The sequence below is a fragment of the Macaca fascicularis genome, chromosome 6, assembly GCF_037993035.2.
Source record: "Macaca fascicularis isolate 582-1 chromosome 6, T2T-MFA8v1.1".
NCBI classification, from domain to species: domain Eukaryota; kingdom Metazoa; phylum Chordata; class Mammalia; order Primates; family Cercopithecidae; genus Macaca; species Macaca fascicularis.
Window position 1 is genome coordinate 174,690,804 of NC_088380.1, and position 14,191 is coordinate 174,704,994.

Here is a 14,191-nt window from a genome sequence, read left to right on the forward strand (position 1 = left end):
ACATACATATATATAAATCTCATTTTGAGTTGTCAGCATTTCTAAAAACTAGGAAATTTTATCTACAAGTCCAGATTTCCAGCTTTTCTAGAGAAACTAGAAATTACGGCTGCCTTGAGCTCTGTCCCTCATTCCCATGTGACCAAATTGACCTGGTGCTGAGTGAGGGCTGCCCCCTAGCCTCTCCACCTCAGCTCAGTCCATAGCTAGCCCACTCCACCCTCCTGCCTGGTCCCTACAGGTATTTAAAGGTGCTACTCCCTGACGTAGAGTGTGCCATATTCTTAATATCTTCAAAAGAGAAAATTTTTGAAAAGAATGTGTACAGTGCACTAGTTTACCTGGAAAGGGAATAGGGACTTGCTACGGCAGTGATCAGCCTTGAATGTCATGTTACTTTCATTACAGTATTAATATGTTTCAAGTAATTCCTCTGGTCAGCCCTTATCCACCTGGTTTTGCTAAACTAGTCTCTCATTATTCTTCATTTGATGTGTGTGGATAAATGCAAATCAAAGCCAATTATTTATTTGTAACTAACTCTGGGATGCCTGCTGCAGTCTTATCTGTCGCTCTAGCTTGCGGCTTTCAGCAATTGTCAGCTTGGAGACTTTGGTTTCAAACTCTCCTCCAGAGGTTTGCAGAGTGCCTGAGACTGGAATCTGCAGACACTGACAGTCATTTCTCCTTTTTTTTTCAGGTCCTCCAAACCACCACAGCCAGTCGACTCTGAGGCCCCCTCTCCCACCCCCTCACAACCACACGCTGTCCCATCACCACTCATCTGCCAACTCCCTCAACAGGAACTCACTGACCAATCGGCGGAGTCAGATCCACGCCCCGGCCCCAGCGCCCAATGACCTGGCCACCACACCAGAGTCCGTTCAGCTTCAGGACAGCTGGGTACTAAACAGCAACGTGCCACTGGAGACCCGGTAAGTCCCCTCTCCAGCTCACAGTGTCACTCAGTGTCACGTTACCCCTGAGTCACCACACAGAGCCACTGGGTGTCTCAGAGTTCCAGTCGGAGAGACACTCTGGGCATAAATAATGAGACAACTTTACCACCTCCTTGTTCCCTTGGTAATTTGACCCTGGGCAGTAGGTTGACAGGTATTTCTTTGTTCACATGTGTCTCCTTTTAAAGCTTGTTTACTTTCTTAGATAACTCTTGTGTACCCAACTAATAGAATTAGCATAACATATTTTTACTCGAAGGCTCATGGGAAACATGCTTATAAGGGTATATTGACTGAAAGCTGCTGATAAATTATGCATTTGGCCTTTCTTGAAGTAATAAATGAAGACTCATTTGAAATTAAGTGTTTGGGGAGACCTTGAGAAACAATCCCTGATTCCAAATTGACAGAAGTATAATTTAAATTTATATTTCATCCAACATGCAGTCTCACTTTAATCCCTCCTGTACACACTAACAGCTTGATGCCTGTGGGGCAAACAATAATGTATAAAAACAAACAAGAAAAAAGGGGCAGGGAAGAGTTTGAGGAGGGAAGAGTTTGAAAATGATCTCCAGGTCTGGCTTTGTTTTGTTTTCCTTTGCTTCTGTCCTTTTTTCACCTTCAGTTCTGTTCTCCAAAACCATATACACCTTAGTGACCTGAAAGAAGACCTGTCAGTCAGGGTATGGAGGGGTTGGGATGTCGTTGACAGGGAAGGCTGTGTGTGGGTTGGCCAGACTCTGAAACAGCCTTGCTGCTCTATCCCCAGGCACATTCTTGGTTGGTATGTTTTAAATGCTATTGTTTCCTTGCCTGGAAGAACCATGGAGACTGAACAGAGAGGAGGGCTAATTCATACTGACCCTTCAAAAAGTTCCCAAATAGATTTTAAACTTTAATAACTTAGGTTTGAGGAAAGACAGAAATAATCTGTAATCTTTCTGATAACGGCCGGTGAATTCTCTGCACACAGCTGGAAGCAATTTTGAAAGTCATAGCATTTGGAGTTGTTTCTTATCTATAATTTTTTGTTTTTTTATAAGATCCTGAAAATTAATATATTATACATCTTTGTCACTATAATCACTCCAAATTTTAATTTTATTTTCTGACTATTATAGGGTTTTTTTAAAAAGAATTTTTGCTTTATTAAAAGAAACTAAAAGAATGAACCTAAGCTAATAAATATCCTTGATCTCAACATTAGTTTAAAAGAATTGGTACAGAAATAAATAAAATGACACAAAATGAAGCACTAAGCAAAATACAAAGAGTGCTGCATATTATTATTTTCCTCTGCAAAAAATTACCTAACATGCACATGCACACACACACACACACAGGCTCTCACACAAAGAATGGTTACATAACAAAGTAAACATTATAACAACCACATCAGTTTGACTGTTAATCCAAACTAACGTGAAAAATCTGTCGTTGAGACAACTGGGGTAATTTAAACATGGATTGGGTATTTAATGATATTAAGAATATAATTATGATTTTGTTAGGTGCAGTTTTGGAGTGCATGTTTGGTTCAAATATTTAAAACATTCCAAATCAAGGAATGAAAAACTACCTATCGAGTATTATGCTTTTTAAAAAATTTATTATACTTTAAGTTCTGGGATACATGTGCAGAACGTGTGGGTTTGTTACATAGGTATACACGTACCATGGTTGTTTGCTGCACCCATCAACCCGTTATCTACATTAGGCATATCTCCTAATGCTCTCCCTCCCCTAGCCCCCTACCCCCTCACAGGTCCCAGTGTGTGATGTTCCCCTCCTGTGTCCATGTGTTCTTATTGTTCAGCTCCCACTTACAAATGAGAACATGTGCTGTTTGCTTTTCTGTTCCTTTGTTAGTTTGCTGAGAATGATGGTTTCTGGCTTCATCCATGTCCCTGCAAAGGACATGAACTCCCTTTTTTGTGGTTGCATAGTATTCCATGGTGTATATGGACCACATTTTTTTTTATCCAGTCTCTCACTGAGGGCATGTGGGTTGGTTTCAAGTCTTTGCTATTGTGAATAGTGCTGCAATAAAACATATGTGTGTACGTGTCTTTATAGTAGAATGATTTATAATCCTTTGGGGCATATACCCAGTAACGGGATTGCTGGGTCAAATGGTATTTCTGGTTCTAGATCCTTGAGGAATCACCACACTGTCTTCCACAATGGTTGAACTAATTTACACTCCCACCAACAGTGTAAAAGTGTTCCTATTTCTCCACATCCTCTCCAGCATCTGTTGTTTCCTGACTTTCAATGATCGCCATTCTAACTGGCATGAGATGGTATCTCATTGTGGTTTTGATTTGCATTTCTCTAATGACCAGTGATCACGAGCTTTTTTTCATATGGTTATTGGCCACATAAATGTCTTCTTTTTAGAAGTGTCTGTTCATATCCTTCACCCACTTTTTGATGGGGTTGTTTGCTTTTTTCTTGTAAATTTGTTTAAGTTTCTTAACAAATTTCTGGATATAGCCCTTTGTCAAATGGATAGATGGCAAAAATTTTCTCCCATTCAGTAGGTTGCCTGTTCACTCTGATGATTGTTTCTTTTGCTGTGGGGAAGCTCTTCAGTTTAATTAGATTCCATTTGTCAATTTTGGCTTTCTTTGCCATTGTTTTTTGTGTTTTTGTCAGGAAGTCTTTGCCCATGCCTATGTCCTGAATGGTATTTCCTAGATTTTATTCTAGGGTTTTTATGGTTTTAGGTTTTGTGTTTAAGTCTTTAAATCATCTTGAGTTAATTTTTGTATAAGGTGTAAGGAAGGGGTCCAATGTCAGTTTTCTGAATACAGCTAGCCAGTTTTTCCAACACCATTTATTAAACAAGGAATCCTTTCCCCATTGCTTGTTTCTGTCAGGTTTGTCAAAGATTAGATGGTTGTAGATGTGTGGCATTATTTCTGAGGCCTCTGTTCTGTTCTATTGGTCTATATATCTGTTTTGGTACCAGTACCATGCTGTTTTGGTTACTGTAGCCTTGTAGTATAGTTTGAAGACATGTAGCATGATGACTCCAGTTTTGTTCTTTTTGCTTAGGATTGTCTTGGCTATGTGGGCTCTTTGTTGATTCCATATTAAATTTAAAGTAGTTTTTTCTAATTCTGTGAAAAAAGTCAGTGGTAACTTGATGGGGATAGCATTGAATCTATAAATTACTTTGGGCAGTATGGCCATTTTCACTATATAGATTCTTTCTATCCATGAGCATGGAATGCTTTTCCATTGGTTTGTGTCCTCTCTTATTTCCTTGGGCAGTGGTTTGTAGTCCTTCTTGAAGAGGTCCTTCACATCCTTTGTAAGTCATATGCCTAGGTATTTTATTCCCTTTGTAGCAATTGTGAATGGGAGTTCACTCATGATTTGGCTTTCTGTTTGTCTATTATTGGTGTATAAATATGCTTGTAATTTTTGCACATTGACTTTGTATCCTGAGACTTTGCTTGAAGTTGCTTATCGCCTTAAGGAAATTTTGGGCTGAGATTATGGGGTTTTCTAAATATACAGTCATGTCATCAGCAAACAGAAACAATTTGATTTCCTCTCTTCCTATTTGAATACCCTTTATTTCTTTCTCTTGCCTGACTGCCCTGGCCAGAACTTCCAGTACTATGTGTAACAGGAATGGTGAGAGAGGGCATCCTTGTCTTGTGCCAGTTTTCAAAGGGAATGCTTCCAGCTTTTGCCCATTCAGTATGATATTGGCTGTGGGTTTGTCATAAATAGCTCTTATTGTTTTGAGATACGTTTCATCAATACCTAGTTTATTGAGAGTTTTTAGCATGAAGAGGTGTTAAATTTTAGCGAAGGCCTTTTCTGGATCTATTAAGATAATCGTGTGGTTTTTGTCATTAGTTCTATTTATGTGATGGATTGCATTTATTGATTTGTGTATATTGAACCAGCCTCGCATCCCAGGGATGAAACCAACTTGATCGTGGTGGAGAAAATTTTTGATGTGCTGCTGGATTCGGTTTGCCAGTATGTTATTGAGGATTTTTGCAGCGAGGTTCATCAGGGATATTGGCCTGAAATTTTCTTTTTTTGTTGTGTCTCTGCCAGATTTTGGTATCAGGATGATGCTGGCCTCATAAAATGAGTTAGGGAGGAGTTGCTCTTTCTCTATTACTTGGAATAATTTCAGAAGGAATGGTACTAGCTCCTCTTTGTACCTCTGGTGGAATTCAGCTGTGAATCCATCTGGTCCTGGACTTTTTTTGGTTGGTAGGCTATTAATTACTGCCTCAATTTCAGAACTTGTTATTGGTCTATTCAGGGATTGGACTTCTTCCTGGTTCAGTCTTGGGAGGATGTATGTGTCCAGGAATTTATCCATTTCTTCTAGATTTTCTAGTTTATTTGCTTAGAGGTGTTTATAGTATTCTCTGATGATAGTTCATATTTCTGTGGGATCAGTGGTGATATCCCCTGTATGATTTTTTTATTGTGCCTATTCTTCTCTCTTTTCTTCTTTATTAGTCTGGCCAGCAGTCTATCTATTTTGTTAATCTTCTCAAAACACAGCTCCTGGATTCATTAATTTTTTGAAGGGTTTTTCATGTCTCTATCTCCTTCAGTTCTGCTCTGATCTTATTTATTTCTTCTCTTCTGTTAGCTTTTGAATTTGTTTGCTGTTGCTTCTCTAGTTCTTTTAATTGTGATGCTAGGGTATCAATTTTAGATTTTTCCTGCTTTGTCCTGTGGGCACTTAGTGCTACAAATTTCCCTGTAAACACTGCTTTAGCTGCGTCCCAGAGATTCTGGTACATTGTGTCTTTGTTCTCATTGGTTTCAAAGAACTTATTTATTTCTGCTTTAATTTCGTTATTTACCCAGTAGTCATTTAGAAGCAGATTGTTCAGTTTCCATGTACTTGTGCGGATTTGAGTGAGTTTCTTAATCCTGAGTTCTCACTTGATTGCACTGTGGTCTGAGAGACTGTTTGTTATGATTTTCATTCTTCTGCATTTGCTGAGGAGTGTTTTACTTCCGATTATGTGGTCAATTTTCGAATAAGTGCAGTGTGGTACTGAGAAGAATGTATATTCTGTTGATTTTGGGTGGAGAGTTCTGTAGATGTCTATTAGGTCCACTTGGTCCAGAGCTGAGTTCAAGTCCTGAATATCCTTCTTAATTTTCTGTCTCATTGTTCTGTCTCATATTGACAGTGGGGTGTTAAAGTGACCCACTGTTAATGTGTGGGAGTCTAAGTTTCTTTGCAGATCTCTAAGAACTTGCTTTATGAATCTGGGTGCTCCTGTGTTGGGTGCATATATATTTAGGATAGATAGCTCTTCTTGTTACATTGATCCCTTTATCATTATGTAATGCCCTTCTGTGTCTTTTTTTTTATCTTTGTTGTTTAAAGTCTGTGTTATCATAGACTAGAATTGCAACTTTTGCTTTTTTTTTTTTCTTTCCATTTGCTTGGTAGATATTCCTCCATCCCTTTATTTTCAGCCTATGTGTGTCTTTGCACATGAGATGGGTTTCCTGAATACAGCACACAGATGGGTCTTGACTCTTTACCCAATTTGCCAGTCGTGTCTTTTAATTGGGGCATTTAGCCTCTTTACATTTAGAGTTAATATTGTTATGTGTGAATTCGATCCTGTCATTATGATGCTAGCTGGTTATTTTGCCCATTAGTTGATGCAGTTTCTTCATAGTGTTGATGGTCTTTACAATTTGGTATGTTTTTGCAGTGGTTGGTACCAGTTGTTCCTTTCCATGTTTAGTGCTTCCTTCAGGGGCTCTTGTAAGGCAGGCATGGTGGTGACAAAATTTCTCAGCATTTGCTTGTCTGTAAAGGATTTTATTTCTCCTTCACTTACGAAGCTTAGTTTGGCTGGATATGAAATTCTGGGTTGAAAATTCTTTTCTTTAAGAATGTTGAATATTGGCCCCCACTCTCTTCTGGCTTGTAGCGTGTCTGCAGAGAGATCCACTGTTAGTCTGATGACCTTCCCTTTGTGGGTAATTTGACCTTTCTCTCTGGCTGCCCTTAACATTTTTTCCTTCATTTCAACCTTGGTGAATCTGACAATTATGTGTCTTGGGGTTGCTCTTCTCGAAGATTATCTTTGTGGTGTTCTCTGTATTTCCTGAATTTGAATGTTGGCCTGTCTTGCTAGGTTGGGGAAGTTCTCCTGGATAATATCCTAAACAGTGTTTTCCAACTTGGTTCCATTCTCTCCATCACTTTCATGTACACCAATCAAATATAGGTTTGGTCCTTTCACATAATCCCATATTTCTTGGAGGCTTAGTTCATTCCTTTTCATTCTTTTTTCTCTAATCTTGTCTTCACGGCTTATTTCATTAAGTTGATCTTCAGTCCCTGATATCCTTTCTTCCACTTCATCTATTTGGCTATTGATACTTGTGTATGCTTCACGAAGTTCTTGTGCTGTGTTTTTCAGCTCCATCGGGTCATTTATGTTCTTCTCTAAGCTGGTTATTCTAGCTAGCAATTCCTGTAGCCTTTTTTTCAAGGTTATTAGCTTCCTTGCATTGGGTTAGAACATGCTCCTTTAGCTTGAAGGAGTTTGTTATTCCCCACCTTCTGAAACTACTTTTGTCAATTCATCAGATTCATTCTCCATCCAGTTTTGTTCCCTTGCTGGTGAGGACTTGTGATCCTTTGGAGGAGAAGAGGTGTTCTGGTATTTTGAATTTTCAGCCTTTTTTGTGCTGTTTTTTCCTCATCTTTGTGGATTTATCTACCTTTGGTCTTTGATGTTGGTGACCTTCAGATGGGATTTTTGAGTGGATGTCCTTTTTGTTGATGGTGATGCTATTCCTTTTTGTTTGTTAGTTTTCCTTCTAACAGTCAGGCCCCTCAGCTGCAGGTCTGCTGGAGTTTGCTGGAGGCCACTCCAGACCCTGTTTGCCTGGGTATCACCAGCAGAGGCTGCAGACAGCAAAGACTGCTGCCTCTTCCTTCCTCTGGAAGCTTCACCCAGAGGGGCACCCGCCAGATGTCAGCTGGAGCCCTCCTGTATGAGGTGTCTGTCGACCCATGCTGGGAAGTGTCTCCCAGCCAGGAGGCACGGGGGTTAGGGACCCACTTGAGGAGGCAGTCTGTCCTTTAGCAGAGCTCAAGAGCTATGCTGGGAGATCCGCTGCTCCCTTCAGAGCCAGCAGAGGGGAATGTTTAAGTCTGCTGAAGCTGTGTCCACAGCCACCCCCTCCCCCAGGTGCTCTGTCCCAGGGAGATGGGAGTTTTATCTATAAGCCCCTGACTGGGGCTGCTGCCTTTCTTTCAGAGATGCCCTGCCCAGAGAGGAGGAATCTAGAGAGGTAGTCTGGCTACAGCAGCTTTGCTGAGCTGTGGTGGGCTCTGCCCAGTCCGAACTTCCCAGTGGCTTTGTTTACACTGTGAGGGGAAAAGCACTTACTCAAGCCTCAGTAATGGCGGACACCCCTCCCTCCACCAAGCTCAAGCATCCGAGGTCGACTTCAGACTGCTGTGCTGGCAGCAAGAATTTCAAGCCAGTGGATCTTAGTTTGCTGAGCTCCGTGGGAGTGGGATCTGCTGAGCTAAGCCACTTGGCTGCCTGGCTTCAGACCCCTTTCCAGGGGAGTGAATGGTTGTGTCTTGCTAGCATTCCAGGCACCACTGAGGTATGAATAAAAAAACTCCTGCAGCTAACTCAGTGTCTGCCCAAACGGCCGCCCAGTTTTGTGCTTGAAACCCAGGGCCCTGGTGGTGTAGGCACCCAAGGGAATCTCCTGGTCTGTGGGTTGTGAAGACCATGCGAAAAGTATAGTGTCTGGGCTGGAATGCACTGTTCCTCATAGCACAGTCCCTCGCGGTTTCTCTTGGCTAGAGGAGGGAGTTCCCCGACCCCTTGTGCTTCCCGGGTGAGGCAACACCCCGCCCTGCTTCGGCTTGCCCTCCATGGGCTGCACCTACTGTCTAACAAGTCCCAGTGAGATGAGCCTGGTATTTCAGTTAGAAATGCAGAAATCAACTGCCTCCTGCATTGATTTCACTGGGAGCTGCAGACCAGAGCTGTTCCTATTTGGCCATCTTGCCAGCCAGCAGAATTATAGATTATTTTTAACCATGCCTACAATCTTAATCTTTAAAGGTTAAAATATGTAAAGTCAATAAAAACTGTATATAATAGAGATATTTAAACTTCTGCCCTGATATAGTAAACCACTAATAAACAGCTTTGCTGGAAGCTGACTGGGTGGCCAGGCTTAACTCAGGATATTGTCAAAGTTGATGATGGTCTTAAAGGCTAGATAGTATTTTCTGTCTTTTTCCTCTCCACGCTTACGAACTGCCATAGAGTTTGTTTTTGTTTTTTTTTTTAATTTATTTATTATTATTGTACTTTAAGTTGTAGGGTACATGTGCATAACGTGCAGGTTTGTTACATATGTATACTTGTGCCATGTTGGTGTGCTGCACCCATCAACTCATCATTTACATCAGGTATAACTCCCAATGCAATCCCTCCCCCTTCCCCCCTCCCCATGATAGGCCCCTGTGTGTGATGTTCCCCTTCCTGAGTCCCAGTGATCTCATTGTTCAGTTCCCACCTATGAGTGAGAACATGCGGTGTTTGGTTTTCTGTTCTTGTGATAGTTTGCTAAGAATGATGGTTTCCAGCTGCATCCATGTCCCTACAAAGGACGCAAACTCATCCTTTTTGATGGCTGCATAGTATTCCATGGTGTATATGTGCCACATTTTCTTAATCCAATCTGTCACTGATGGACATTTGGGTTGATTCCAAGTCTTTGCTATTGTGAATAGTGCTGCAATAAACATACGTGTGCATGTGTCTTTATAGCAGCATAATTTACAATCCTTTGGGTATATACCCAGTAATGGGATGGCTGGGTCATATGGTACATCTAGTTCTAGATCCTTGAGGAATCGCCATACTGTTTTCCATAATGGTTGAACTAGTTTACAATCCCACCAACAGTGTAAAAGTGTTCCTATTTCTCCACATCCTCTCCAGCACCTGTTGTTTCCTGACTTTTTAATGATGGCCATTCTAACTGGTGTGAGATGGTATCTCTTTGTGGTTTTGATTTGCATTTCTCTGATGGCCAGTGATGATGAGCATTTTTTCATGTGTCTGTTGGCTGTATGAATGTCTTCTTTTGAGAAATGTCTGTTCATATCCTTTGCCCACTTTTGGATGGGGTTGTTTGTTTTTTTCTTGTAAATTTGTTTGAGTTCTTTGTAGGTTCTGGATATTAGCCCTTTGTCAGATGAGTAGATTGCAACAATTTTCTCCCATTCTGTAGGTTGCCTGTTCACTCTGATGGTAGTTTCTTTTGCTGTGCAGAAGCTCTTTAGTTTAATGAGATCCCATTTGTCAATTTTGGCTTTTGCTGCCGTTGCTTTTGGTGTTTTAGACATGAAGTCTTTGCCCATGCCTATGTCCTGAATGGTACTACCTAGGTTTTCCTCTAGGATTTTTATGGTATTAGGTCTAACATTTAAGTCTCTAATCCATCTTGAATTAATTTTCGTATAAGGAGTAAGGAAAGGATCCAGTTTCAGCTTTCTACTTATGGCTAGCCAATTTTCCCAGCACCATTTATTAAATAGGTAATCCTTTCCCCATTTCTTGTTTCTCTCAGGTTTGTCAAAGATCAGATGGCTGTAGATGTGTGGTATTATTTCTGAGGACTCTGTTCTGTTCCATTGGTCTATATCTCTGTTTTGGTACCAGTACCATGCTGTTTTGGTTACTGTAGCCTTGTAGTATAGTTTGAAGTCAGGTAGCGTGATGCCTCCAGCTTTGTTCTTTTGACTTAGGATTGTCTTGGAGATGCAGGCTCTTTTTTGGTTCCATATGAACTTTAAAGAGTTTGTTAATTAGTCAGCCTATTTTTACATTAACAGATTATTATTTGAAAAATAGTTTCTGGATATAAGTGCTACTTATAATGGACTAGATGAAGAATAGAGGAAGGAAAGAAAGGGAAGAGGAGATGTAATAACTATTGTAGAAAAAGAAGAGGACCACCATGACCATTATATATGCTGAACATTAATGCTTTACATGCATTATCTCACTCAAGCCTGAAAGCAATCCTATGAAGTAGGAAGGGACTTTTATTATGGCCATTTAAAGATTCAGAATCTAGGGATAGAGGGACAAAGTAACCTTCAAGAAGTATAAAACTTCAGGAAGATAGTAAACTATGAGCCATGTGGGATGAAACAATGGAAGTTCCTACACCCAAAATAAGGTGGTGGAATGTCTGATGGGTGAACAACCACAAATCTAGGTTTATTGCCCTACTTGTTAACATTTATAGGACCAAATCCACTGGAGTGTCTGCTCTTGGCAATTAGTCTGCCCTTTGTGATAAGAACACACACAACACATAGACACATCTCCCATCTCCCAACTCCTGATTCAATCAGTTGGTTTTCCAGGAGATTTATTTTGAATAACTTTTTGTAAGAAAGTGTCCTCTTGACAAATATCTCTTAGAGAGGACCAACGAAACCAAGCAGATCACTGTCCTGCTTTCCTAAAGTAAGTTCTTCCAGAATTTACTTACTGGTCTAGAGTCCTTCTTCAGATTCTTTGAATATTTGGCATTTCTCCAAGGATTAGGACTTCTCAATGGTAATTTCAGAAGAAGCACATTAAAGAAAAAATTTGGTGGGAAGATAGGATTGCCAAAACCTTGACGTCCATCAGGAGGAAAAAAAAAAAAAGCGAGACAACATCTGAGTATTCTTCAATCCATATGTTCAAGAGCCAAGGATTAGAGCTCCTTGGGATGGAGTTGTTAGCAGAAATCCAGCACAAGGTGCAAAACTTGGTAAATATTTGAAACTCCACTCATGGAACTGAGTACATAGAATATGCATCTGGTCTCATGTATGAAAATGCTAGTCGTAGTTCATAGAACTGATGAAATGTATGATTCTCTTTTAAATATTATTTGTACTAGTTTGTTCTCACGCTGCTAATAAAGACATACCCGAGACCCGGTAATTTATAAAGGAAATAGATTTAGTTGACTCACAGTTCAGCATGACTGAGGAGAGCCCCAGAAACTTACAATCATGGTAGAAAGGGAAGCAAACACTCTCTTCTTCAACATGGCAGCATCAACTGCCGAGCAAAAAGGGGGAAAACCCCTTATAAAACCATCAGATCTCATGCGCACTCACTCACTATCACGAGAACAGTATGAGGGTAACTGCCCCATGCTTAAATTACCTCCCACTGGGTCCCTCCCACGACACATGGGAATTATGGGAACTACAATTCAAGATGAGATTTGGGTAGGGACCCACTCAAACCGCATTGTTATTAGTTCAGTCTCTTATTAGCAAATATTTATTGAGTCCCTTGTGTATGCCAAGAGCTATGTTAGGTACTGGCAAGATACTGATTAAAACATGTGTTGTCCCATTAAAGGTCACCAAGCCTAAAGGAGGATGCAGGTACATAAGCAAAAGATGGTTCAACATATACACTAATGGAAGTCTAAAAGTTACAGAGATGTTATAGTGGAAGAAGTGATTAACCATCTGAGAAAGATCAGGAAAATTTTTGTAGCTGAAGGGCTGCTTGACCTGGGTTTTGAGGGATGAGTAGGAGTTTATCTATTACATAGGTAAAGTCAGATATGATAGCATATTATTATTTGTTCTCATTCACCACTGTTTTTCCATATAGTCTTGGCAACAGAGAATTAAATGAATTCATTGATTCAAATGCTAAAATATTGTGAGTTTACTCATATCATTTTCTTAGCCATGAGAGAATATAGATATGGGATTTCTTCTTTTTAGGAGCATGATGCCATGCTAGTATTCCATTTCTGTCTTTCATACCAAATAAGAATTGGTCTCTCTCCAGGAGAGAGAACCATCAAAAACAAGACATTCTGAAGGTTGGTTATAATTTAGTCACCATTTTTGAAAATGTGGTGTAAATTTACAAACAGCTTGACCACCCTTACTCTCATTAATACAGATTTCTGGGTGTGATGGAATAATTTCATAACTCCGAGAGGTAATGAACAGGCATTCTGCTGCCCCCACAATGCAAAGCCAAGTCCAGTGTGTCTCCTTAGACCAATGGGGAGTGGACTCTTTCCTCTCCGCATTGCTCTTTTGATGTCCCCATCGGTCTTAATGAAGCATGTTAGATCTTCTCTGAACTATCCTTCTTTTTTTTTTTTTTTTTTTTTTTTCCAGGATGAGTAAATTGGAGGGGCTGATTAAGGAGGCATAACCAGAAAATAGGACTGTTTAGAATTTAACAAAAGGTAAAAAAGCATATAAGGGAAGTTCTGTATCAATGTTAAATAGAAGAACAATGCATATAAATTTCTACTACCAAAAGCAGTCTATTCATGTATAAACCATAATATAATCCAAGAAAAATCAAACATAAGGCAGAACTAATTGCAAGCAGTCTGTACTGTCTTTTCTTAAGTAGTGTGTTACAGAATCACTCTACCCTCCACCTTCCTCCCAGCCTATTCACAGAAGGTCTTGAAACAAAGTCTACTTGCAATTCTTGTTCAATATCACCTATCTACTTCTTCCTCTACTGAAAGTGACAAGGTGAGGAATCTTCCTGGTCGGCTGCTTCTTTGGGAGTTTCTAAAGTCAGCTTCTCTTGTCTAAAACAGTAGAAAGTAGCTCAGTGACAGAACCTAACTTTCCTTCCTTTGTGTGTTTTGCTGAAGCAAGCGTCTCTCTTTGGATCCATCTGAGCAGCAGATCACAAAAGAGAATCCCTAAGCAGGACAAAAGCTTCTCTCTGAGTTCATCTTTTGCCCTGACATACTAGAAGCTCTAATTTTAATCATCAAGAACCTCAAGCTGCAAAACAGTTTGCAATTTGCCTTTTTAAATGGTCATTCATTAATTATTCTAGAGACATCTATGAGAACCTACCATGTGTCAGGCACTGAGGATTCAGCAAAGGAGAAAAACAAAATCCCTGTCCTTATGGAGATTCTAGACTAGAAGCAGACAGAACATGAACAAATGCCCCTTACACCATGACAAATCCAGTAAGTGCCACAGACGTCTGAAGAAGTCAGACCCATGAGAAATGGACATTTAAACTGAGCCCTGAAGATGAGCAGGGGTTAATCAGGCTTAAAGAGTGCTCATGGTCACAAAAACAATGAGCCACTAGGGGAAAAGACACAAAGAGAAAGCAAGAGAAAGCAAACTAGAAAAGTAG

At 40.2% G+C, this 14,191-nt stretch overlaps 1 protein-coding gene across 15 annotated transcripts in view; it reads left to right on the plus strand.

Annotated features, from left to right (window-relative positions):
- Window positions 1-14,191, plus strand: part of TENM2 (teneurin transmembrane protein 2) — a 1,286,794-nt gene that overhangs the window by 972,001 nt on the left and 300,602 nt on the right. For all 15 annotated transcript variants that reach the window (XM_045395034.3, XM_045395036.3, XM_005558468.5 and 12 more), the window contains one exon: window positions 701-935. In XM_045395034.3, coding sequence (XP_045250969.1) covers window positions 701-935 — 235 coding nt within the window. The remainder of the gene's footprint in view (window positions 1-700; window positions 936-14,191) is intronic.